At 36.0% G+C, this 27,723-nt stretch overlaps 2 protein-coding genes and 1 long non-coding RNA gene across 3 annotated transcripts in view; 1 reads left to right on the forward strand and 2 right to left on the reverse strand.

Annotated features, from left to right (window-relative positions):
• The window catches only part of LOC135837261 (uncharacterized), a 44,231-nt gene extending 34,853 nt beyond the window's left edge, over window positions 1–9,378 (forward strand). Inside the window, exon 2 of the long non-coding RNA XR_010557159.1 lies at window positions 8,809–9,378. This is a non-coding gene — a long non-coding RNA (uncharacterized LOC135837261). The remainder of the gene's footprint in view (window positions 1–8,808) is intronic.
• LOC135837260 (uncharacterized) lies at window positions 8,399–14,326 on the reverse strand. Its single transcript, XM_065352473.1, has 4 exons — window positions 13,927–14,326; window positions 12,557–12,978; window positions 11,176–11,346; window positions 8,399–9,629 (listed from the first exon to the last, which is right to left on the reverse strand). Exons 1-4 carry the CDS (start codon window positions 14,015–14,017, stop codon window positions 9,003–9,005), a joined length of 1,311 nt encoding a protein of 436 aa, XP_065208545.1. The 5' UTR covers window positions 14,018–14,326; the 3' UTR covers window positions 8,399–9,002.
• Window positions 14,327–22,395: 8,069 nt separating this feature from the next.
• Window positions 22,396–25,598, reverse strand: LOC135837264 (uncharacterized). Its single transcript, XM_065352476.1, has 4 exons — window positions 25,459–25,598; window positions 24,028–24,383; window positions 23,490–23,687; window positions 22,396–23,335 (listed from the first exon to the last, which is right to left on the reverse strand). The coding sequence occupies exons 1-4, from the start codon at window positions 25,502–25,504 to the stop codon at window positions 22,616–22,618; spliced, it is 1,320 nt and encodes a 439-aa protein (XP_065208548.1). The 5' UTR covers window positions 25,505–25,598; the 3' UTR covers window positions 22,396–22,615.
• Between the last annotated feature and the right edge of the window lie 2,125 nt (window positions 25,599–27,723).

Genomic DNA, 27,723 nt, shown 5'->3' on the forward strand with positions numbered 1-27,723 from the left:
GATTATTCAACTTACCTAATACCTACTTAGAGTACCTACCTACCTGCGGAGTTGACATTTTTTTCGTATAATTTTTCGGTTCATCAAAATTTAAATATCGTTTTTCTACACAAGTTTTTCGAGCTTGTTAATGCGAAGGGGATTCGATTGCAGTGTTTCGTGTTGGACGACGTAGGCTGTATATAGCTGGGTACCAAGATCTTGTTTTGAATCTGAAATTGAAGGATTGGCTTCATGTCGTGCTGACATCATTTCATTTTGGGGTTTCCGTTTGTAATTTGATTTTTTTTTGACGAAGGAGGATTTTTATAATTTTTGTAAATTATGTCTTTTCTTACCGAAAAAATTCAAACCAATGAAGTGAATTTCAACAACTTGATGTTGATTTTTCCAAAATGGAGCATTTCGGGTTGGAAAGAGCCATAAAGTATAGATGAGAAATTGTGCTGGTAATTATCACAATCTGTTTATAATGAAATCAATGCATGGTAACTCTCGGTGGCATCTCGTCGTTCATTCAAAAATGATTCTAGTCTGAGGAATGAGGATCCTTTGTACGGTTCCCTGTAGCTTCAGCTCGAAAGTTCAAAGTTTTTCTGGATTGTTTCCTTCTCAAAATAAACTTCCTCGCCATTTTTCGTCGATATTCAGGCCATGTTTTTTTTTTTTTTCGATTTACCTTGGAGTCAATATACTCAATTCTCATGTTATAATTTTTATTCAAAAATGATTTTTGTTTCCAAATCAGACTGAAAGTGTCTCTTGAAAGAAAATTCTGCAAATATTTTCAATAAAAAGAATCAATTCATTCGAAAATAACTAAAACAAATGTCTTTTATGAAGCTCTTTCAATAAAATACTTGGTGCAAAATTATGTAAGTATACAAAATAGTCAAAAAATAACAGAAAACAAATAATAATTATAATCAAATAAAATTCGCGGAGATTAGTTATTACGTATTAGTTTTGTAATATTAAAATGACTAATAGAAAAATATGATTGATTACAGAACAGAAACTAATAGTACTTTGGTATAAAAACTAGAAGTTTATGGTTTAGAGCTTTAGACGATTATAGTATGTACATATTCGCATTAAGTTTTTGGAAAATGAAATTCTAAAATATTGGCGCTAGATTTGATGAGGGGAATGTAAACCTAATGTGTGTAACACATCAGGGAAAAAATACAAAGGGATACATTGGCACAACCTTACGTATACTTAATTTCATTTACGCAATGATAAAATAGATTATATTCTTATGAAATTTTGGATACTAAAAAAATAAAAATGAAAAAATCTACAGGAACTATGAACGTAAAAATAAATAGGTAGGCATTAATTAATACAAGTGAATTTACAAAAAAATGGGCATTCTCGCTCAATCGACTGCGCAATAAGTACATAATTTGGTGGTGTTTGAATATTCGTTATTCGTACCCTTGTCATCCTCTAGCCACCGATGGCTTACAAAGTAATCTCTCGGTAACTCAGTCTCAACTCCCCCTCCTCCAAAAAAATGAAGCTTCTTAAACGAAAAGATGAGAGTTCTACGAGAATTTGAATATTTTTAAACCCTCTAAAAATTGTACAGATTGATAAAAAAAAAATCAAATTGTTAATGGTCACGACGACGACGACGCAGCTGCGCCGTCAGTGACTCATACTTCTCCAGAAGCGGAGAAAAATGTCCTCTAGCAGCTGGACCAACCAGGGCCCAGCATTCGAATCGCCATAGGCGAGTTATTCTTCATCTGCCTCGGGCACAGTTAGTGTATAACCGTTCGGCGTTCTATACGCTTGTAATATTTCACGACAATAAAGAGTTAAAAAATGTGAACCGATTTTTTTTGTTCTAGTCGAGTATTAACATTTTGGTGACCGACGACGTGATTTGATCGCGTTTTCGCGATTTTCGTTTCGTTTTTTCCGTTTTCTCACACTGTGAGTGACTTTTCGCGTTCGTTTCTTCGTTTTCTCACACTGTGAGTGACTTTTCGAGTTCGCGGTCGCGACTTTCGAGTTCGTTTTGGCGACTTTCGTGTTTGTTTTCGCGAGTTTTCGTGTTCGTATCTTCGTATCTTCGTGACTTTTCGTAATGGCACCGCCAAAACGTACGCCGGAAGCGACTCGGCGTTTGCGCGACAATATTATTAGGATGTTCGAGATTAATAGGGACTGGCTGGGAGACACAACGACGGACAAGCGGCCTAGGGAGCTCAAACGACGTATCAAAGGTTTGGAAGATAAGTACATGGAGTTCACTGCTTTGACCAACGAACTGCTGGTTGAGGATGAGTCCGAGGGAGCGGACACAGAGCAAGTTGCGGTAAGCACCGAAAATTTATACTTTGAAGTTGTCTCCGGACTGGAGGCTGAACTAGATCGATTAGAAATCAACAACGAAGAGCAGTCCGAGGCTGGCTCTCAGTATGGCAGTTGTAAAAGCCATAAAATCGAACAAAGCAACGTGCGTCTACCGAAACGAGAGTTACCTACGTTTGATGGTAATAAACCAGAAGAGTGGCCGAGTTTCTTCCAGCGGTTTACGACCGCGCTTCGTCACCCTAGTATTTCCGACCTTGAGCGCTTTGAATACTTGACTGGATGTATTAAACAGCCAGCATCCGACCGTATTAGCCATATACCACTACTCGAGACTAATTACCAGTTCGCTCTTCGTAAATTGAAGCGCAGGTATGAAAATAAACGCTTAAATTTACGACTACACCTCGGCAAGTTATTCCAGCTCCCCCTTACTAACGAGAACGACGCCTCCTCCCTCCGTAAGCTGATTGATGTTACGACATCTAACATTCGCGCATTGGAAAATTTGGACCTAAAGAGGGACAGTTTTTCCAATGAATTACTGGTACAACTTATCAGTTCGAAACTCGATCGAAAGACTAGAGAAATGTGGGAGACCATTCGCGGGGAGGCAGAAGTGGATGGAGACGAAGAAGACGACGAGCAAGCAGCTGAGAAAGATGCCGACACCTTCTCAGAATTTACTGACTTCTTGGAGAAACGATTACGCGTCATTTCATCTGTATTTGCCGGTGACAAGACCAATAGCGCGTCGACGACAAAACCCCCCCGTAACCGCACGGCCTCTCTTATCACAACTTCGACTGTGAGTCCTCGTTCGTCTACTGGTGCCGCGGCTGCTGGTACTGCGCCGCCTACCCCGCACCCCTGCTTGTGCTGCGATAAAGCGCATCCGCTTTACATGTGTGATGTATTCAAGTCGCTTGGCATAGTTGATCGTTATCAGAAGGTTCGTGATGCAAAACTCTGCGTCAACTGTTTTTCAAATTCGCATTGGGCAAAAGACTGTAAATCGATTCGATGTAAGGAGTGTAGCCGATTACATCATACTCTACTTCATCCGCCACGGACCACAAATTCGCTACAAGGGACACCGCCCCCACCCCCTCAGACTACAACTACAGCACCTGTAACCTCCACCACAACTACTACAACGACAGCCGCATCTATCATCACTGCTGTAGCAAACCAAGCACGTGATGTGCTACTCAGCACCGCTCTCGTTCATGCGTCATCCAATGAGCAGGTATGTGAAATACATGCCTTACTTGACGGTGCGTCTCATGTTACGTTGATTACTTCCGAATTAGCTCGTACCTTGAACTTGAAATTATCGCACTCGACTACTGCGATTTCTGGACTGGGTGGTCACCTATCGGCGGCGGTGGCTACTACCTCGATTCGTATTGCTGCGCGGGATGGAAGTTTTTCTAGGATGTTACATGCGACTGTGGTCAACCACGTTACTGACCCCCTCCCCGCCACCAGCTTCGAAATACCATCATCTTGGTCGTTTACTCAGCAGTACAATCTCGCGAATCCCAGCTTCAACGTGTCGTGATCGATTGATATGTTGATTGGCGCAGATTACCTGTACGACATCGTTTTACCAGAAATGGTGAAAAAACCTTCACTACCGACACTTCTCGCTTCTCGCCTTGGGTGGTTAGCCACCGGACCCTACTCTGCCTCGTCAAACAGTACCAATCTACGTTGTCTCAAGGTAACTGTTGCTAGTAACGAACTTCGAGCTATCTCTTCATTTTTGGGTCTAGATGACGTCGTGCACCCAAAGGAACAACGCACGGCCGACGAGGTCGCCTGTGAGGAAATTTTCGTGAAAACTCATCAGCGTGATGAGACCGGTCGTTTCGTGTTGGACTTACCTCGACGTCCTGGAGTCGCGTTGGGTGAGTCTCGTCATCTCGCTATCGCTCGACTGAAACGTGCTAGAATCGATGACAAGTACAACGAATTCATGCGCGAGTATGAAGCTTTGGGTCACATGAGCAAATGTGCTCCCCCCGCACCTGGTGAAGAAACATACTACATTCCTCACCATGCCGTGTATCATAACGGCAAGATACGCGTAGTTTTTGACGCATCGATGAAATCCAGCAACGGCGTTTCACTGAACGACTGCTTATTCATCGGACCTACTGTCCAACCAAAACTTGAGATTATTTTACTACGTTTTCGTATGCATCGTTACGCCCTTGTAGGAGACATCGAGATGATGTACCGTCAAATACTCCGTGTTGTGAAGGACCGAAAATTCCAACGAATCGTATTTTTGGTTGATGGTGAAATTATCGACTACGAGTTAAATACCATTACATATGGTACCAGTTCTGCGCCATTTGAGGCCACCCGTACTCTCAACCGAATTGCAGAAGATGGTGCAAGTGAATTTCCTCTTGCGTCTGCTGCACTGCTCAACAACACTTACATGGACGATTGTCTCTCCGGAGCTGACACCAAGGAAGAAGCGCAAAGGCTGCGTACTGAACTTATCGAGTTGGTTCGAACCGCGGGAATGAAATTTTCTGCGTCGAAATGGCTATCGAATGAACCTACGCTACTCAACCCAACTGACCGTTCGTCTAGTACTTCACTTAACCTACATTGCGGCCGTACATTAGGTGTGGCATGGAATACAAATCGAGATACATTCAGTTTCCCCTCCCTCGCTACTCTCGCCTGGACTGGTGATACATTGACTCGTCGTAGTGCACTTTCGTGCATCTCGCGTATTTTCGATCCGATTGGCCTACTTGCGCCTCTCACCATAGGAGGAAAACTCCTCATACAGGAATTATGGTCCGAGCAGATCCAATGGGATGATGCGGTGGAGCCAGAATTTCAAATTCGTTTCGAGGGATTCTTAAAGGATGCTGCATCGGCGGCGGCGATCGAGTTTGAGCGGTACCTCGGAACCGGTGACTACAAACAGGGACATTTCGAATTGCACGGTTTTGGAGACGCTAGTCGACAGGCATACGCAGCCTGTATCTACATTAAAGGTACCTACGATGGGAAGACTGTGACACGTTTATTGGTCTCAAAAACTCGTCTTGCGCCAAAGACATCACCTCGGACTATCCCTCAACTAGAACTCTGCGCCGCCGACCTACTGGTGCAGCTTTTGAAGGGAGTAACAACAGAATTGAACTACCCAATCTCGAAGTGTTTCGTTTATACTGACTCGTCAATCGTCATATCGTACCTCGCCAAGCCAGCCGGCCACTGGAAACCATTTGTGGCAAATCGTGTACAACGTATTACCGCTTTGATTCCGCCAGCCCAGTGGCGACACGTACCAGGGGATCAAAATCCTGCTGATTTGGCTACTCGCAGTGATTCATTCGCCACCTTTCTCCAGCGACCAGAACTCTGGCAATATGGTCCAGAATTCCTTCAAAACGTTGAAGGTTCTTCAATTACCTCTCCTCTGTTCGATGAACGTGCATTAAGCGATGCACGTGTATCCGTTAATGTAGTTGTTTCAGTCGACACCGTCCAGACTGAGCAACCAGACTTCGTTAGTCGAGTAATCACTCATTGTTCCGAATACGTACGTGCTCGAAGTATTATCGCATCAATGCTCCGAGTTCGAGATTTCCTACTGGCACGAGTCCGTAAAACAACCCCTCCGTCTGGTCATTTTACGGCGATGGAATTAACCCGCGCGGAGTTGGAATTGCTGCGCGCCGCTCAACGAGATACCTACGCGAAGGAATTAGCTCAACTTGTAGCTAACCAACCATTACCACGAAAAAGTCAACTGAAATCGCTCTCACCGTTCCTAGAAAACAAGTTACTTTGAGTCGGAGGTCGAATCTCACGTGCCGACCTACCCTACGAGCGCCAACATCCGGTCATCTTACCAGCTTCTCATCGTCTTACGCTACTACTGATCCGAAATTGCCACCATCAATTTTTTCATGCTGGCACTCAATTCATTGAGACTCAACTACGTCGTCATTTCTGGATTGTTGGCCCTCTTCTGCCTCGTATACAAAAATGTATTCGTACTTGCGCTCGATGCGCCAGATTTCGTCAAAATGCTCAACGTACCCCAATCATGTCCGACCTTCCTTCAGCACGAGTTCGTCCTTCAGCACCCTTCAGTCACGTTGGTATCGACTATGCGGGTCCGTTCAAACGTCGTTCGGATATACGCACCCGTTCCCAAACAGAGTTGAAGACCTACGTGGCAGTTTTTGTGTGTTTTTGCACTCGCGCAGTGCACCTGGAAAGCGTATCCGACCTGTCCACAAAGGCGTTCTTAGCTGCGCTGCAGCGTTTCGTTTCTCGTCGTGGAATTCCCACTAATATCTATTCTGACAACGGAACTAACTTCGTTGGAGCTGCCAACAAACTCCACGAGGAATTCCAAAAGCTTGCCAAGGAACCACAGATACATTCGTATGTCAGTGACCTGCGCATCAACTGGACCTTTAACCCCCCAGCAGCCCCCCACATGGGTGGGTTATGGGAAGCCGCAGTAAGGGTGATGAAGTTTCACCTGTATAGAGTCATTGGTGAGACGGCGCTGAACGTCGAAGAATTCAGCACCGTACTATGTCAAATTGAGGCGATTATGAATTCTCGCCCAATTACGCCAACTTCGTCATCGTCACAGGACCTGGAAGTTCTAACCCCAGGTCACTTCCTCGTTTATCGTCCACTAACCGCCTTACCAGACAACATCACCGATTCCGATCTTCGTCCTTCCCAGAGATGGGATTTACTCACGCACCTTCGTAATTCGTTTTGGCACCGTTGGTCTGCCGAATATCTGCAATCGCTTCAGAAACGAGTCAAGTGGACGAACCCAACACGCTCATACAACGTCGGCGACGTCGTCCTTCTAAAGGAAACAACGACCCCGCTTACCTGGCCACTGGCTCGTATCGTCAAGGTTTATCCCGGCGCAGATGGCATCGTGCGCTCGGTCGACGTATTCACTCGCGGTGGAACTACCTACCACCGCCCCGTGGTAAAACTCATACCTCTCGTAGATGCCGATGAAGCGAATTTCGACGCCGCTACAGACACCGACGTCGACGGCGGCGGGATTGTTAATGGTCACGACGACGACGACGCAGCTGCGCCGTCAGTGACTCATACTTCTCCAGAAGCGGAGAAAAATGTCCTCTAGCAGCTGGACCAACCAGGGCCCAGCATTCGAATCGCCATAGGCGAGTTATTCTTCATCTGCCTCGGGCACAGTTAGTGTATAACCGTTCGGCGTTCTATACGCTTGTAATATTTCACGACAATAAAGAGTTAAAAAATGTGAACCGATTTTTTTTGTTCTAGTCGAGTATTAACACAAATGATGAGTTATTATATTATCCTGATGAAACACATTTTTGAATTATGTACAGTCACATTCAACGACTCAGTTATGATAGATATTTTCAGACCCAAATTTTTCAAAAAAAAATAATTAAATAAATAAAAATAAAAAAATGTTGGGCTTATGGGCAGCTACAACTCTGTAAATCTTTTTGTCAAGTCATATTCCATAATACCGAAGCGTTTTGAGCTGCAGACGACTCCCATACTTCTCTTAAGATAACTTACATTTCTTGGAAGCTACCACATGGGTACCTGCTTATGCGCTGGTAAAAAAATTAACAAAATTGGTGACTGAGTGACTGAGAGATTCTTTTGCAAATACGAGTACTTTTTTTTTTACCCACAATACTGCTTAAGTTTTCATCCAAAATTAGGATTTTCCCGGCATATTTCTTTTAATTTATTTCAACATTTTCCCCCTTACTTTACATGAACTAGGTAATAATTTCATAAAATCGATACAATTTTGGGGAGGGGGGGTAGCACTCAATTTTTTTAACGTTTCAAAGGTGATAGTCGAATTTCCATTGACTACAAACAACGCACTTCCATTTTATTTCATTTCGATAAGGCTTTGCAATAATCGACTGGTTTGGGGTAAAATTACGTTTAAAAAAAAATTATTTTATCAGTCACTTGATTTCATAATTGTTTGAGAATTTTATACTGCGCATCATCAAGACCTTAGACACAAAACAACCCGAACGTTTCAACGATTTACTGTTGTAAGAATTAGTCGACTTTTTAGGTGCACATTACTCGTAGAAGAATTTCTCGTGGCCAATGGCACATAGTGCAAGTGTACTTATACCTACTGTACAATGTACATTATAAAATGAACAAGTAGAAGAAAAAAACACATTTCATGAGAATCCGACATACCAACGATTAAATTCTCAGTACAATAACCTTATTTAAATACCATATAAATCGTTCTTCGTATACCCACGATTTGTTGTTTTGTACCCAGACATAGAGATTTGACGCGTAGAAGTTGCTTACTTAGCATGCGGTTTCTTTTCCTTAAAAGGGATTAGGTATAGGCTACCTTAATTCTGCTTAATTGCTCCGATCGTCGTATTTACACGGTTATTTTTTTTCTTCGTTTTTCAGGTGGTGAATCGAATGACGAAAATGTGGTAGTGATCTTGCAGTCGATTGTAGTGTTACTGTGATCGCGCGATTAGAATGCGAATTCGAGTCAACGGTTCGAGTGCTAATGAGGAATCACTGTCGTCTTCAACGAACACGGAAATTAGCGCAGGTGAGCGAACTTTTCAGATTATTTTGGGTGAAAGTTGAACCTATTAAGGACTCCTTTGCAAGTTTTTAAAACAATTCCCCGTCTCATCCAAACAAGATTCCATTGATTTTTCCAAAGCGTTCTTTATTTCGTCGATGTTTCCAATTTGATCTTTATTAATAACTGCGAATCCTTCGAAACGAATTTCCGATTTTTTTGTTACGTTTCCATTTCTGGTTAATGTTACGAATACTTCGTCTATTTGAATTTCAACGTCATTGTATTGTTCGGGGGAGTTTGTTGTGACATATACGGTCGTGTTTGTCATCTTTAAACGCAGTCCGACGATACCATTTTCAAGGTAAACGATTTCTGTTGATCTCAAATCCGGCCATTTTGAGATTTTTACCTCTTGCAGTTTCCACTTGACTGAATTTACTTCGATTTCAGAAAAATTTCTCATGATGTGTCTTTTTTGCTTGGCTGCCATTGCTCGTAGAGGCATCAATTTTACTATGCTACATTCTAGTGCCTGATATTCTTTCTGGTAAAATTTCAATAGTTCATGCTGGGTATGCTTCGATACTTTCTCCGAGATTATCGTCTTCAAACGTTGTTTGAATTTTTTTTTCCAGGTATCGATTGGTGGTTCGTCATCACTTGCATCCTCGCCCTCAATTCTTATGTCGTACTGGAAAAATGAAATAGTTACGAATTAGAATTGAATATTTATCCGTAGGAAAATGGTGCTGTTTTCGTTCTTTATGACAAAAAAAACACGAAAAAACGAAATATAAGTTTTAAATTTTTTTCTTGCCAAAGAGTGCCAAAAAAAAAGTTTATCACGTCTAATTTCCCGAAACTGGCGATTTTCAATCCCTCCCGCTCAACTAAATGTTGGTCTTTTATGGTCCTACTCCTACTGTCCTCAGATTACTTATCTCAATTGTTCATCTGATTGGATGAATTTTCATGGCTTTTAAAAATGTTAGGACGACGCAGAGGGTCCTTGTGAGATCAGTGTTTCTCTGATGATCGTTTTTTATGTAGCCAATTCAATGATAAAATGTACTGAAATGACTGAAAACTGATTCTTAAGGGGCAAATTACCCTCCCCACGATTATGGATTTCCCATTTTGAATGGTCCGGAAAATTGTAAAAATTGGTCTTAAAATTCGAGAAAAATCAAGGAAAATAATTTTCAGGGTGTTTGGTTCTGTTATTGGCTGTCTTTGTGTGTCTGTGTGTGTTTTTTTTTTACCAAAATTACCAAAATATCCTGCTGTTTGACATTTTATTCCCCCTCCCCTCCTCCCAAAAGTTGAAACATTCGAAAAAATTGCCTGCTGAAAATCATTCTTTCTCCATTTTTATCTGTCAAACTTCAATTTTCTATTGATTTTTTTCTTCCAGAATTTTTATTTTATTTTTTTTTAATTTATTTGAGAATGAAAAATTTTGACTTTGATTAAATTTTGACATTTCCTGCCTTTCCTTCCCAAACATTGAAAAATTTGAAAAAATTTCTTGTTGAATAAGTATACTACTTTTTCACATTTTTCGAATCAAACTTTAAAATTTATTATTCAGTTTCTTTCAAAATGTCAATTTTTTTCATTTTTTTCATTTTTTTTTTTTAAATTGGAGAGATTTCAACTTGAAATTTTTTTATCTTTTATTTGAAATTTCAAAAATCGCTCAAAATTTCACTTTTCAGTGGCTTTTGAAACTTTGTTCTTTGAATAATCCTTACGATTTTTGAAAAACCTTCTGAAATTTTTTATTTTTTTCTAATAATTATTTTTTAGAAGTGAAAAGCGAAAAAATTGGCATTTTGTTATTATTTGATGCCTCACTCGGAAATTTTGTGAACTTGTCCCTTCCCCACATTACCCAGAGGATCAGTTTGAGCAAATAGGGAAAGTTGACTTCATAAAGTGAATGTAAGTAGTCAGAATATCCATATTGATACTTCATTTAACTAGTACTCGTATTTCCAAAATATTCCCGCTTTCGGTTTCCTCTGGGACCCAGCACGAGGCGTGTGGGATAGAATTAAAGTCATCAAACGACCGAAAAAAATCGGTCCATCCATAGTGTTCAAAAAATGAGCAAAAGAGAAAATTTTTTAGACATTTTGTTGTAGGTACCAATACACATTATGTACTTATTGCTTGTTTTTAGACCCTTTTTATGGCACTAGAGATAGTCATAGAACTTAAATGCTTAGACTTACATCGAAACTTTTATACATCGGATCTTCGAATGGGTTCAACGAATCTTCGATCAATTTCTTGGTCAGAGAAATCGTAACGTTCTTCGGGATAAATCCGACTTTGATTAATCTGCATCGATTAGGTTCTATGTTGACGTAAAATTCCCATCCACTGTTTAGACGTAGGTCCACCTGTAAAATAGTAATAATGTATTAGATGAATGAATGTATCTTAATTGACTAAAAATCTTCTATCTAATCAGCTTCAAAACGGAAGTACAGAAAATTGTACTTTGTAATCTGCAAGCTGTGTTAAACGAAAAATTATCTAATCAGGCAGTCCGGTCGAACTGCCCGCGTCAAGCAAAAAAAACAACTTGCTGACAACGATTGTAGGTAGATGCAGAGTTGCTCGCGTAACAATGTAGACTAACAGAACGTGAATGTAATTTTATTCTAAATTTATCAGCATTACAGGTAATGTGATATATGTATTTACGAGCTTTCTGCTGTAAAAAATAATATATCTGGAGAGGAATACCTCGAATTAATATTTTGGAGTCGTTTTTAAAGTCATGAAGTTTCTATCCAAAAAATAAAAAAAATAAAAAAAAACTTCTGGACCAATTTAAGTTCAACTCTATCTCGTAAAAAAAACACAATTTCAAGCCTTTTTTCCAAATTTGAAAATTTTTTCCCTCTCTTGGTCTCCTTAAGAGCATAGTTCATTTGGAGAGGTTGGAGCCTTATCAACAAAAAACTTGAGCATGAAAATTTATGAGAATTTCAGTTGATAAGGCCACAGTTTGTCCAAATGGATTTGATCTTATCGAAATGTGTTTGCAGAGTGAAAAAACAAAATGAATTGAAAGAAAGGAGCAGAGGAGTAAAAATTGTCTTATTTGCAAGAAATCCTTCTGAGGCGAGTAAATTGTATACCTACACACGACGGTACAGCAAAATTTTCGATAAAGCAAATTGATAGGTTTTATCAATACTATAGTTCGTATGCCCTTAATTAGTCCCAAAAAACGAAATATTTATCGCAAATTATCAAATTGTAGCTTCCGGCGACTTAATCAAGTAGATATTGCGATTCAGAATAGATCATTCTGCTCGACGAATGAATTCATTCTGTAAAATTCAAGCCAGTGAGAAATAATTTACCACTTTTGCAGATTTTTATTATAAAGACTTCCTCATGGCTCCTGTTCAGGCAATTGAATCATAAAATTGATCTGATGATCTTTCTTGCATTATTTTTTGAACAAAATTTTTTACGAACGAGTTACTCGACTGTGTTAGGTTTTACCTAAATTTCTGAAACGTTTCGATTGGTATTAGGACTGAATTTTGTATGCATAACGAAGAAAATGAAACAATAATTTTTGTTATTATTTACCTGAAATAATCCGTCTTCGAAATTGCCTCTGATCCTGGAGAAATTTAGCGAGCTTTTAGGCAGCTTCTCAAACAAGATGTTCTTATCTCCAATCTGAATTTTTTCTCCTGGCGTGTTATTTTCTGCATCATTTAGGTAGCTTAAAAACTGGTATGTTTGATTGAAGACTAAGTCAACACGTATGTTGAAATTTTTCCAATATCCTGCATTCGGTTTATTAGTAGTCGAATTTGAACTGCATTTTCGTTCGAAGGGGTGACGGATGGATACGATATCTTGTTTTTCTCCTGCCTCCTGCTTATTATCACTCGGATTTCCATCGCAGTTTCGTTCGATGTGGCTGGATAGTTTCAGGCTTTGCGGAGTACCTGTGTTTCGATCATCTTGCACTGTCAGCGATTTGGATTGACGGAATGAGAATCCTGGTTTGAAAATCAACATGAAAAATAAGCATTAAATTTCACCTGAGTCGGTATTTTGTTGAATAATTTTGGCATATTCAAAGTAATGATGCAGTTGATTAACTAAAAAATAGTAAACAAGGATATAGGTATGAATTTTCAACAAAAAAAAAAAAAATTCTGACTATTGATTCTGGTTAGAAGGTTCTCTTATAAAATGGTCCATAGGTATATTTCTGAAATTGAAGGTGGTATAGACTTGATGACATTTCAAGGATAGATACTTATCTCAATATCTCATTATTTATTGTCTCTGACTTATTCAATTTCAACAATAGTCGGGTTCATTTGGTAAAATTTTTTGATTTTTTTTTTAGAAGTTAATCATTGAATTTACTTTGAAAATCTACTAAATTTATTAGTAACGTATAGGGGACAAGCATTTATAGTAAAATTCGTTAAATTTTCAGATTACATCTAAAATCTCATCAAATGTGCGATACGTTTTTCTCGGTGATATATGTATTAAACTAGGATTAATGAACGCTTATTAGTCGTATCCGGTAATAATGCAATCAGAGTGTGATGGAAAAGTAAAAGAAGACTACACATTTTTTATTCAAAATTGATTTTTCCGATTCGCCATTTTGGTGTTGGGATTTTGAACAAGTACTTATGCGAAAATCATTTTTCATGAAAACCTGGCTATTTTTTTTCTTTGATTACTTTCGAAGAGGAAAAAATAAAAAAAACATCTTTCCAAAAAAATTGAAAAAATCTTGTATTACCTACAATTAAGAGATTTTTATCATACACGATTTTGCCACATGGCGTTCTTTCTCCACGTTTCAGGTCTCGAAAGTAACAAAATTCTAAACTAGTTGTCGTTTTTTCTTTCAAAACACAGAAACTATTTTTATATAAGAATGCGAATAATTTAAATTATCATTGATTCAATTATGTACATACCTGATATAATTAATGCAAAAATGCATACCGAAGCACCGAAGAACATCACCGAAAACAACCAATTCTGACCGCAACTTGGAAAATAACTCATTTAAGATAATAATTTTTCAATCGAAACGATCACATTTTTGTACATTATGCGTTAATTACTTTCTCGATATCGGTTATCAAAATTTAATATTTTACGGTTTCACGCGAAAAACTATTAGCGCAGAAATTTTAAATCACGCCTAAAAAAAATTTCATCGACGCCGAACGAGCCACACTTTGAAAAACACATGTTAGCGAGCTTACGTATTTCCCACTCGGCTAGGTACTAGCTTCTTACATGATAATTGACTATCACATTATTCGCGCATACAAAGTTTAGAAATGAAAAGTATTCGGTTATTTCGTTGTGCTGTATTATACGTAATGTAGACCGTAATACAACGCAGCCATAGCGCATAATTGGCAAATAAAATGAACTGATACTTGACTAAAAATTTCGCTGATTAATTTAAAATTTTCGAGAATTAGGTAGTCACTTTTTTTTTTTAGTAATGTTTATATTGGCATGTATTGGTAATACTCTTGAAATAATTTATGAAAGAAATTTACGAGCGTCGTGTGCCACGACAATGAACTTGGATTGAAATATTTTCGATGTTTCTCATCTACAAATATGTTGCACAGTTCGGCCGTTATTAATAAAGTACTCGTAAAATGCTTGGAACGAGCTAGATGTGCATTTATTCGAGGACAATTTGTTTCCAAAAGCATGTTCGAGTCATTCATGCAGCTGAAGTTCACTGTTATTGCAAAAACGCTAATGAATTCCTCGTTGCTTGTTCGCCTTTAACTTTTATTGGAAGGGTGGGGAAACCGTTTGAGAATCACGTGTGAAGAATGTGTTTTCGAAGTACAGCATGTTCGGGTAATTTACGAGACTTTAACATTCGAAATTGATCTGCTAACAATGTTTCCAGTAGTATTAAATTGAAAAATAGTTCGAAAGTGAAATTACAACCGAATAAGATGGGTAAATCGTGAATTTGCCTGAAAATCGATTTTTTATCTATCTACTTTTTTTCAGGAGGAGCTCGAAAATGTAAGATTTTCATGCTCTCAACTCATATGTTGAGTATTTTTTTGGTGGAATGGTACGGATGTTGGAAAGGAAGTGGAGGATTTCGGTATGAATTTGAGTACATCATTACTTAAAAGGTCGTGCTTGTGTATGGGGAGAGTCGTCACTTACTTATTTTCCAACTTTCGCCATTCGATCAAAATATATCCAAGATCTGACTTGAAATAGTGGAAATCGTGTGTTTTAAGACCATCCCTTCTGGAAGGGATTAGGATCGTTCAAATTGACTGAATGTTTTTTTTACCAATGAAAAACGAGAGCTGAAGAAAAATTTGATGAACTTATGTTTTGCCATTCTACTTTTGTCATGTTTTTTTCCATTTTCAAAAAGTCCTAAGTAATTAAAGTTGGTCAAAAATTTTGGTAAATTGCTTGGGTAATTTTTGTTTTGGTAAATTAATGGCGTAATTTTTGGTAAATTGGTATTCCAATTGGTAAATTTTCGTAAATTGCTGGGGTAATTTTCAGTTTTTCAATAAAGTTGGTTGAAAATGTTGGTAAATTACTGGGGTAATTTTTGGTAAATTGGTAAATTTTAGTAAATTGCTGTGGTAATTTCTGGTATTGTTAAATTAGTGGGGTAATTTATTTTGTTGAATTGGTGTCAACCTTTGGAAGTAACTTACTGGGGTAATAAAAAATTGGTAAATTAGTGGGGTAATGTCTGGTAAATTACTGCGGTAAATGTTGGTAAATTGTTGGGGTTATTTTTGGTAAATTGGTAAAAACCGTTGGCAGTAAATTACTGGGGTAATTAAAAAAGTCGGTAAAAATTGGTAAATTAGTGAGAAAATGCCTGGTAAATTACTGAAGTAAATGTTGGTAAATTGCTGGGGTAATTTTTGGTAAATTAGAAAATTGGTAAATTAGTGGGTAATGTCTGGTAAATTACTGAGGTAAATGTTGGTAAATTGCTGGAGTTATTTTTGGTAAATTGGTAAATTTTTGTAAATTGGTAAATGTTGGTAAATTGGTAAATTTTGTAAAATTGGTAAATTTTGGTAAATTGGTAAATTTTGGTAAATCGGTAAATTTTGGTAAATTGGTAAATGTTGGTAAATTGGTAAATTTTGTAAAATTGGTAAATTTTGGTAAATTGGTAAATTTTGGTAAATCGGTAAATTTTGGTAAATTTTGGTAAATTTTGGTAAATTGGTAAATTTTGGTAAAGTGGTAAATTTTGGTATATTGGTAAATTTTGGCAAATTTTGGTAAATTGGTGAATTTTAGTAAATTGGTTGGTAAATTGGTAAATTTTGGCAAATTTTGGTAAATTGGTAAATTGGTAAATTTTGGTGAATTTGTAAATTTTGGTAAATTGGTCAATTTTGAGGTAATGTCTGGTAAATTACTGAGGTAAATGTTATAAATTGCTGGGGTTATTTTTAGTAAATTGGTAAATTTTTGTAGCAAAGTCGGTTAATCTTGCGAACTGCGCAAGATGTTTTTTTTTTTCTATTTTCAATCAGTTTTTGAAATTTTTAATGTTTACTTCTTTTTTTAGAATTTAGAAATTGACTTGATTTTTTTTTCAATTCTTGTTGAAAATCAAACAGGTTTTTAACGACCTCCACTTTTCATAAAATAAAATATTGGAAAAAATGTCAAACCTTGTCCTATTTTTCCAAAAATTCTAAAGCTTTGATTAAAAAAATGTATGCTTTTCGGTAGTTTGCTCGCGTCTTTCAGAATGAAAAAAAATGACTCAATGGCTGATTTTGGGAGATAATTCGTGAAAATGATTTTGAAAAAATAGAAATTTTAATCAATCAACTTGAAGTATTGGCAAATTTTTGGACATTTAGATCTATCTAGTTTCAATATAGCTACTAGTGAATTTAAAATCTGATTAAATTGAGGCAGAGCTGAAATTTGGTTCATACGAGTACTCTAACTTGCACCTTTTAAATGAATTGCTTTCAGTCTTGAGTTGTTCTTCAGCCTCCAGCTAATTTTTCCAAGTTTTCAAAATCTTATTTGTAAAAGTATGGATCGATCCAAAACAGCAGAAATTGATTTTGTAAAATACATATATGCATGACAATTCTGGTTTCCGTGTGCCAAATTTCATGTGGACCTTCTTCATTTCAATTTTTAGAAGATTGGATGATTTAAAAATCGTCTGCAGGCTCTAGATTTTGTCAAAAATTCCAACTTTTCCCCTCAATTTTATCGAATCTCGGTTTTTTTGGTTGGATGAAAGGGGAGAGAAGATGAATAAAATTAAAATTTTCAAATTGACAGTGTGTTCCATAATGGCTGGAAAGTCTGACCTGTAGGTACATTTGGGAAATCAAAAATAGGGTTTGAACCAAATTACAATTCCGTGCCTTAATTTGATAAAATTTTGATTTTTATGAATGAGGGGAGGGGAGGATATTGGCCAAATTTCACTTTTTATGAGTTTATTAGCAACTTTTGGAGTTCAATCTCGGAGGGAAAGGCAAAATACGTATATCATTTGAAAGTGAATACCCTCCACTTAATTTGACCATTGCTCTTGAACGTGATTTTTTATTTGCGATTTCTGAGAATGACTTATCTGCGCATGTTGTAAAAACCTCTGAGCTGATCTTCGGAGGTATACCTTTTTTTTTTTTTTTTTTTTTTTTTCTACTTAATTCGTAAATTTTTTTTGATATTGACGTAGGTATATAAAGATTCTAAAAATTATAATTCATTGAACATTCGACTTGTACGTAATTATCGCTTTAATCTTTTTTTTCAACTTACATCTTTCACAAATGGTTAATTTTCTTTCGTGTCAATACTGAAAATTCTCTAGAAAATATAATTTTTTTCATTGTAAATGGCTGAGGTGTTCGCATTTTTTGAGTCTTGTTTTCCTAATAGTCATTGATGTATACCTACCTACGTAACGGGTAACAATTTATCTGTTCATCGATTACGCTATTATAATTTGGATACAGACACTAAAATGTGATTATTTTTATTTAATCGATGTTATATACGCTTCACGAAGTTATTTTAATTGTCTTTAATTACCGTTACAGGGAATAATCTAAAATCATGTCGATAAATTCAATCATTTCCTATGTTGTGGGAGGAGGAGGGGGGGGGAGGTTTCGATTTTATTATTCGAAGAGGTTTTTTTCGAAAAAATCGTAGTTTTTTGCTCCTGTCGCTACCCAATTGATTTTCGGAAAAATGACCCTGTACCAAATGAAAGTACATATTTGTACAATGTACATATTTGAGATTCTGCATCAATCTATGCTATAAATCCAAGACCACTTTTTGGATTCTTTTGAGCGGTTGGAAATTTTCTAATAGCTTATATTGTTTGGTTAAATTCGTGTTTTGAAAATTTTTTCTTCGCGAATATTTCACATAAATTTTGCCAAAATGTTGGAAGATATCATTTCTGAAAATGGATAAATATTTTGGAGTACAATGATCCAAATTTTTCGACCATTATTGCTAATTTCGAAAAATCGAATATATCGAAAAGTTTTTGGTCATTTAATGACCAAAAACTTTTCGATATTTTTTTGATTTTTTGAAATCAGCACTAATGACCAAAAAATTGGAATCACTGCGTTCAAAAATAATTCCTCAGTTTCAGGAATGATATCATTCATCACATGCGAGTATTTTGGCATAAATAATGAGAGATATTTGCGAGGAAAAAATTTTCAGAGCACTAATTTATTCAAAAATCAGTGATTTGCAAATTTTCAATCGCTCAGGAGAACCCTAAAAGTGGTCTTGAATTTGAGGGCAATAGCAAAGATTGATGCAGAATCTCGAATAGTTATTTTTATTTGGGACTGGGCTATTTTTCCCAAAACAGGTTGTGTAGAGAGTAGAAAACTAATTGCGATTTTTTCGAAAATGCTTTCTCTTTGAAGGTCCATACCTCTCTTCCAGGAGCCCCTCTGGAGCTGAAATTTTTTCTGAGTAATTTTCAACCAAAAATGAAGGTCTCTGTTGAATTTGATCGAAATCCGCCAACTTTTCTTTTGCGACCCACCCCAACGTTTATACTATAATCGTGATTGAATTTATCGCTGTATATTTTAGTATTTTTATTCCACGTGTTCATTTGAAAGATCGATTTCACAATAAACGCTTCGCATTGTTATCATTGTCTGTTTTAAGCATACGATCATCTGAAGAGATTCGATTTTAATAAAATTGAACTCACGAGGAAGTACGAATGAGGACGTATACCTACTTGATAACGCTATTGGGCCGGCGTGTTAGTACATATGTACGAGTATACTACATAGTAGATTAATATATCTACCTAAATTGATTATTTCCATGTTCTCTATATCGCTAATCAGTGTTTCGTCGCAAATTTAATCGTTTAAATTATCAAAAAGTTTAAAAGTTAATTTATTGAAATTGATGTACGGCTAAAATAGAACGAAACGGTAAATCGGTTGTTCTTACGCAATTTGTAGTCGCTAATGGGTGGTCGAATAAGTAACTTTTGGATTAGGTACCTATCAGTTAGTACCTACTTAACCTTCAAAACGATAGACCGATTTGGCTTCTTGACCCCTTAATGGGTCGAGAAAAGATTTAGGTTTCGATTGTCTGAGATCTTCCGTGTGTTTTCTGAAGTATTTGTAAATTCGTGATGAATGTCTCGAAGTCTTCAAATGTCTGCGAGCAGATTCGACCACAACTACGAAAAGTGTAGAATTTTTTCTCATTTTTCGTCAGCAATTTAAAATATTATGAATTCAACTATGACCTTTCAAAGTACCTAGATACGTTTAGTGCAATGCTAACTATTTAATTTTTAATGAGCTTTATCATAGGTACCTACGTAATTTGGCGGTCTGCTCGTTCTAGTATAAGCGTTATAACTTATAAGTAATTGGATGTTTGAAATTTTTTCGCAAATTTTTCATATCAGAAGTAAACTATCTTAAATACCTGTGAGACCATTGGCACCACTGGGTATCAAGTGCTTGAGCCAAAATTATTACCCTAATATCAAACCATCTTCACATTGCTTAGATTTTTTTGCCAATAATAATGTAAATACGTAATTCGTTCGGCTACATTAATATTTATGGCTTATTTTTCCTTCGATAACTTTAATTCGTGGTATTCGCGGCTTGCACCTGCAAACCTGCATGTAACTAGAAGTACGTGGATAGGGCGAGATCTCATCTAGATCTGATGTGAGTATTATATATTTATGCGCATGTGCAGTGTTTCTGAGATATCCGATTTTTTCGGAAAAAAATAATTAGATCACTGAGAAAATTCTTGTAAAATTGTTCAATCTGTAATTTATAGTTAGAACGAGGTGTATGGCCTGATGAAGAAAATTTCACTACCTCATCTTATGTTTTTAGTACATGATATTCTACGTTGCCTACATCTCTGCCCTCCTTTCCCATTGTGGGCATTCCCTACTGATAAGAAACGATTTCGCGTTCTGTTACCATTGACCCTGATACTCGTATTGTTGTCGAGTGTGATATCACGTCGAAAGCCAAGTTCACAAATTCCAATTAGTTTTTCAATATAGCGATCAAGAAATAGAAATCCTAAAATAAATAGGCAGCCTATCGCAAACAATAATTGTAAAATACAATGTAATGAAAAACATCGTAATATTGAAATTTTCGAGCATTTTAATCATTTACGTCAAAAATGTCACGACAGACCGAAGAGATAAGAAAACATATCCTTTAATTAAGCGAAAATGTTTGAAGAAAATCCGCCAATTCGTCAGCTGAAAAGTGCACTTTATTTGGCATGTTATTCGGTTATAAGTTTGATTTTTCTTTTGATCGATAAAAGTTATCTTATCTGTTTACATATACTTGATACTTTGTTGAAAGTAGGTTCACGTACCTAATTTTAAAATATCACATGTTTTCGTATATACTAATTGCACCGCGTTTATAATTATCATCCTTTGATGTTTGATGCATAGGTAAACTAATAAAATTTTAAAATCTAAGTAGATGTAGAATTTTTTGAAGCTAGGAAAAGTTGTGTTGGTAGTTTTAACATTGATTCGATAGGATTCAATATTTTTAGGTACTATCTGTACGAATCATTCAGGGGTTTTTCTTAAAACAGAATTTTATCATATAAATGCATAATATTTCGATTTGGATTCGTAGTAACTGAATCATTGAAAATGTCTGAATTTATCCCCTTTTTCGTTGTTTTGTTTTCAATTTTTTTTTTATCGTATACAGATAACCGAGAAAAGAGTTGAGACGCCATCACGATTCGATTAGGTATCTAATTATACACCATTCATGGTTGTGATTATTTTTTATCGCTAAAGTTTACCCCGAAATTGAAAAAGCATGTGCTAAATATTTTTTAGGTATTGGAAAATGTATGTAATTTTTGAGCCAACTGTAATGAAATTAGATGAACTGGTACATACATTTTTAAGCAAAAAGTAATCTTGAATATTGTATTTTACTTTTTTTTTTAAAAATTATACTTGATGGGTATGGTTCATGAACCTATGCCTATACTTTTTTTTAGGGGAGTTTATGTCTCACAAGGTGTCCAACGGTCCTTCTTAGGACTATAGTGTATGCCAATTGATGTCCTGCTATACCTCGCCATGTTTTTTTGGTCAAAACTACTAAAAAATAAGTAGGTACTTTTTATTACTTTATCTTGAAAATTTCATATTTCTGTTTTTCTTGAAACTTGAAAAATTTTGATCTGAAAAATTGTTGATGCTCCGCCCTTCATACGAATCATTGAAAATGGAAATATTTGAAGAAGTGTGTTTCCAAAACTCCTGCTTTTTAGGCACCTCGTCTTATTTCGACTTGAGAAGAATGAAATTTAATCACTGATATGTTACAAGATGTCCAAAAGTCCTGCACGTGCTGCTTTTCATTTAAATTTCCCGATTTTTTTTACCAATTACTTACACTATATTTTTTAATTTGTTTCCCATCTTTGCAAAATTTTGAAAAATTTCATAAGGCAAAGTGCCCAAATGTGGCAAGTTAAATGTGCCCCAATGTGGCCACCTGAAGGATGAAATTTCAACAAATTGACCTCGAGAGCTGAATTTTAATGTGTACATTGTACCCTATGTTTGGCCACCGGATCGATTGGAAACGGTTTAACATCGTTTTGAGAAAGTCTAGAGCCTCCATCAGCAGATTTATGGAAATTGCAATTCACACAAAATTTTACTAAATAAAGCTGGAATGGTAAAATCCGTTTTGAATCCTAAATTCAGCATGCTGAGTCGACCGAAGGTGATTTCAAGCCGTTCTGGAACCTCCGGTGACATTTTATGATTTTGGAAAATCTAGATTTTTGTAACCGAATTGATCTTCAATAAAATACTTATTAGAAAAGCATTTATAGATTTAAGAAAATAATGTTTATTTGGTCAGGTTGTACAACATGAACAATTTTGAAATAGGTACATACTATAAATCAGCTAAATATTAAATTACGATTACTTTTCAAAGATTTTCTTGATGAAGTAACTATGTACTTCGTAGCCTTTTCGGGGTACCGAGAATATTCAGTAAAAAGAAACAAGTTTGGTAGGTACGTGATACAAATTGTCAATCCTTACATAACTCGGATGAACTGTCGGAGCTCATCGTCATAGTTGTTATAAATGTTTTGAAGCGATTCGGTAATCGATCGTATTACAGACACTTTCGTTTTTTCTAATAATATCGCCGAAGCTAAAGATGATAAGCTATCGTTGGAATTCTCACAAACGACTGAAGCTGCATCAATTTTAATTACGCTGCCTAGTAATACGTCACCATATGAATGTGAATTTATGAGTAATAGGTAACTCCGATCTCGTAGGACTCGCATAATCTTTTCAAAATCGGTTTCAATATTAATTCGATCGATCTTGAAGTGTAATTGCGAGGGTTTCACATTTAAATCAGATTCGTTGTGGTAATACCAGTTCACATTACCTGATACATTTTCGATCGATAATTGTAATTCATTCGACTCGGTATTCAGCGAGAAATTTTTGAAATTTGTCAATCCACGTATGGTTATCTGATCCATGACAATTTTCCAGTAATCGGGTCCTTCATTACCAATTTGGTAATAGTGATCTAATTCGTGTGCTGAGAAGTTGGCGAACTTTTCGTTAATATTTTCTTTAGGCTGCATACAAGTTGTGAATACTTTATCGTAAGTTGATTGCATCGAATGGAAAAAACGTATGATTTCTTTTTCAAAATACGATTTGATTTCTTGTATCAAGGACGACATGGAATTCAATGCAACAAATTCTTCGCCATCGTTTCCGGATAATTCGATCTGAAATATTTGCAGTGTGTTGAATCATGGAATCAAACCTTTGTACATGAAATTACTTAGGTAGATACTCATCTTACTTAAATATCATTTTGACGTTTATACCTAGTCTAGCTTCGAAAGTCTTTGCTAACGTAGGTAAAGGATATGTACTCACTTTGAAGTCCTGATATTCTATCTCGATATCCGTTTCACTGATAGACGACGTAAGATTCGCTGGATTATACGTTTTAAGTATAGAAATGTTTATTCCTGCGAAGCGCATTAGGTATTTAACTGTATGAAGTGTCGTAGAATTGTTTTTAATGTTGTAATAGCCTGTTAGTTCCAATATAGACTGGGTATTCATTTTTATCTAACAAAATAAAACTGGATTAAATAACAAATTGTTGTTTACTTAGATATTAAAATTATGTGTGTGGAGTCTCAATACCGTATCTTTTTACTATTCATTCATTTTTAACCCGCAAGTATGTAAAGTTGCAAGAAAACAAAAAAATCCCGAAAGTTGAGGATTTTTAAAAATTTTGAACTCTGGTTCGACATGCAGTTTTAGCACTTTCATTTAAGCTCGTTTAGCTATAGCAGTTATTGAAACATCTATCTTACTTTTCAATAGTTATTTGAAAAAAATGATCAATGCATGTTTAGTACAATCAAGTACGAGTAATAATGTCACGTTGAAATTTACGTACCTTCAAAAAGTTTGAAAATTCGCAAGTGATATTTTTCACGGCTAATTTTGGTGGATGTTGATTATACGAGTAGCGGTGCCTTTCGTAATATGAAGGATGTGTTAGTTTTGCCGTCACTTCATCGATATTGTTTGAAATCTGTAAGGATTTCGAATTGATTGTTCGATAAAATTTAGCAGTATTTTTAGATATTTCCGCAGTCGTGAGTGGTATAATTTGTGTAATATTGTACGCTTCTTGAACAGTGAATTCGTTTTTTTTGTAAAGGTCGATTGCTGGCGTGGTTGAAACTATTTTAGTGGTTCGGAAAAGTGGACGTGAAACATCGACCGCGTGTATCGCATTGTTGTTTGAGCCTGAAAAAAAATCAATGAGTATTAATATTCTCAATGAGAAAAAAAAACATAATCATATAGTGGGGCCTTGCATAAGGATCTATTGCACCCCCCCCCCAGCGGTCGATCCTCTAGGGCAACTTTTTTCTCAAAGGAGTAGTACTATAGCCAAGGAACATTTCTAGCCCTTGTCCTAAAAAAAGTGACCTTACTTACAAAATGGTGGCCATTTTGATTGACAGGTGAGCCGAAATCACAAATTTTGCGTTCCAGCATAGGACTTGCACAAATTTTTTACATGTTACAAAGGTAGATTGAAAGAGCAGGCAAGAAATTCATCACCTGTCAAAATTTCAAGTGCTTAAGTGCCTTTTTCGATTTTTGGTGAATTTTTGAAAACTAAATTTAGGCCAAAATGGAGAGGAAAAAATAAAAATTTTATTAAATTGGCGTAGAAAGCTGAAGTTCAGGATATATTCTATTTTCGACCTGCCAAATCGATTGGAAACTGTTTCAAACCGTTTTGAGTAGTTCTATAGCGTGCAGCAGAATTTTGAAATTTGAAATTTCCTCAAAATTCGTCAATTGGAGCTGGAAAGTCGAAATTCATTTTGCAAACTAATTTCAATACGCTTGGAACTCGACTGCAGGTGGATTTCAAGTCGTTTGGGAGGCTCCAGCGACTTTTTTGAAAATTACTGGAGTCTCCAGCAGACTTGCAGTTCTTTGTGTGGAATGTCTGTGTAATCTTGACAGTTCAGCTCAATTGATGAATGTTGCTGCGTTTATTCTATGTATCTTTATCTAATTATTGCAGCAAATATACCTACTACTACTACCTACTACTACTACTTTTTTTTTGAATCATGATGCAATTTTAGGACGCGAAAGGATTGATGTTGAAAGGAGAAGTAAGACGAACTTTTTTGAATATCGATATTATATATCGATGGTCTTGAAAAAAATTCTGATCATTTTGAGTCAAGATTCCAAAAAAGAGATGGGCTCACAAGTGGTATTATCAACTTACGTAACCAATAAGGGTGTATAGTCTAAATTATTTCATTAATTACGTATTTCTTAAAAACTTACTTACCTAAAATAGTTGAGATAATTAATAATATAGTAGTTAGCAAATTCATGATTGAAGAAACAACTCTAAAATAATACGCTTTTAGTTTGACATCAATTCAGTGACTGCGAGAAGTATAAATTTACTGATCTCGACGCTTTTACGTTTATTAAAAATGTAATCATTACCTAAACAAGGAATACATAGTACCTATTTGATAATTCAAGCCATAGTCCAATGCTTTTATGTTAGACAACAACAAATATTCGCGTGATCAAAATAAATAATCGCAACCTGTATTCGAATTTATATTTTTTTTTAAAGAAACACGCTTTCCAGCAATGATTTGATGCTTTCCTTATTGAAGCGAGGGAGGAGAGTTACATTGTATATTTTGCCAAACGAAGGCATATAACGAGATGGAATTGAAATAAGGTAGTATAGAAAATTTTGTTGATACAAACTTGGTACAGAGTGTTTCAACAATCCTATCCAGTCTGTTTTCTTTAAATTACTTGTCTTGATTTTTTCCTTATGCTTTGTGCTTTTCTATCTTACCCTTGTTCTTTTTTTTTTTTTTTTTTTTTTTTACGAAATTGTGCCAAAAAGTTTTTGTGTTTTGCAATACATAATTATGAAACAGTTTTTTATTTTTTGCAAAAATTGCTAAAATACTGTTTCTGCCAATCTTGTTTGTCAAAATCCTGCATTCTTACCAAAACTTTCGAAAAATCCTATTGTCTTTCTCAACAAAAATCTTGTTTTTTTGTAAAAATTGCCAAACCCCAAAAAATCTTGCTTTTTGGCAAAATTAGGTATATCGCCAAAAGTGTCCAAAAAATGCTGCTGCATTCTTGTCAAATTTGCAAAAAAAATCTTCTGTCTTACTATAAACTTGGAAAAACTTGATTTTTTTCTCAAAAATACCAAAATCGTGTTTTTTTTTGACAAACTTACAAAACAGAATCCTGCATTATGAAACTTGCAAAAGTATTCTGCTGTTACGGTCAACTTGCAAGAATCACGCTCTTTTGTCAGAATTACAAAAAATCTTGTTGTTTTTGCCAAAGTTGCCAATAACCCAACTTTCTTGTCAAAATGGCAAAATTTTGCTTTTCCTTCAAATTGTAAAAAAAACTTGCCATTTTTTCCTAAATTGTAAAAAATTATGCTCTTTTTCAAAAGTGTCTCGTTTTTATCATTTTTTAAACCAAATTTCGATTTTTTTTCTTGTTTTACAAAATTTTGAGTTTCTATTCCATTTTTAAGTTTTTTTTTTTTTTTTTTTTTTTTTTAAACAGCCAAATCTTGATCTGAGAAAATTCAGTCTTGTATACTTTCCGACCCCACTTTCCCTCATCCCTTCCTGAAGAAATTGATGCATCTGTATAGGAATTTTCTCTGGAAGCCAAAAGTAAACGATCAACGAAATATATGTATTGAAACCTACATTGAACACGATTAAATTGGTAAAATTGAATTCCTAATGTTCTACGGCCAAACAGTTTTCTCGATCCACGGAATATAAAATGCTACTTTTGCATAAATGCCGTATGCTTTGCTAGGTCCTGGTTGACACGGCGCCCCACGTGAAACGACTCCAACTAGGTGGTAAACATGTGGACAAGGGCTTGTTTTATGTGGCATCTGCAATGGTCCTCCGGAGTCACCCTGTATACGAGTATTTAGAAGTACGTACGTACGATTATAAATTTATGACATGAACATACTTCGTCTATATTTGTATTTGTCCATCAACTTCACACTTACTTCGCAGGCATCGGCGTATACATTTTGAGAACCAGCGCAGATAAATGTAGTCGAGTTGTACGTTTGTGGAAATGATGCATTACAGAAGGATTCCGGGAGCGACTCCAGTTTTACTTCTTTTAATTCTCTGCTGAAAAAGTTACCTGAAAAAAAAATCACGTATATTTTCACTTCGATGGATGGTTTTTATTTTTCTTAAGTCGTTATGTGGGATGATTTGTTTCTACAATTTTGAAATCCATTTTTTTTTAAAAATCTCATGTGAACTTACCCTCGTGTTTTCCCCATCCTGACGCAGTCAGTTGGTTCGATTGGACATTCTGATCGATATTCAAACAGATAGGTCTTATGTAAGCAGTGAACGTCACTGAAGCGTTCAGTTTCACTAGACAAATATCGTCTTTCATCGTTCCTGAAGGACCAGGGTAGAAATATACCTCGCTGCTGGAAAACGTTTGACTACTTTTATCTTCTTCGAGAATTACCACTCCTATCAGAATTTTGGCGCCTTCCACTCTA

Source organism: Planococcus citri, chromosome 2, assembly GCF_950023065.1.
Source record: "Planococcus citri chromosome 2, ihPlaCitr1.1, whole genome shotgun sequence".
In the NCBI taxonomy this organism is placed as follows: Eukaryota; Metazoa; Arthropoda; class Insecta; order Hemiptera; family Pseudococcidae; genus Planococcus; species Planococcus citri.

Excerpts from the sequence above, each read along its gene's own strand:
- LOC135837260 (XM_065352473.1), bottom strand. The coding sequence starts at position 14,017 with ATGAGTTATTTTCCAAGTTGCGGTCAGAATTGGTTGTTTTCGGTGATG. Across the intron at positions 12,979-13,926 it reads TTTTGCATTAATTATATCAG|GATTCTCATTCCGTCAATCC; the intron begins GTATGTACATAA and ends TTTTCAAACCAG. Across the intron at positions 9,630-11,175 it reads CGATGTATAAAAGTTTCGAT|TACGACATAAGAATTGAGGG; the intron begins GTAAGTCTAAGC and ends TCATTTTTCCAG.
- LOC135837264 (XM_065352476.1), bottom strand. The coding sequence starts at position 25,504 with ATGAATTTGCTAACTACTATATTATTAATTATCTCAACTATTTTAG. Across the intron at positions 24,384-25,458 it reads AATTATCTCAACTATTTTAG|GCTCAAACAACAATGCGATA; the intron begins GTAAGTAAGTTT and ends ATTTTTTTTCAG. Across the intron at positions 23,688-24,027 it reads AATTTTCAAACTTTTTGAAG|ATAAAAATGAATACCCAGTC; the intron begins GTACGTAAATTT and ends TTATTTTGTTAG.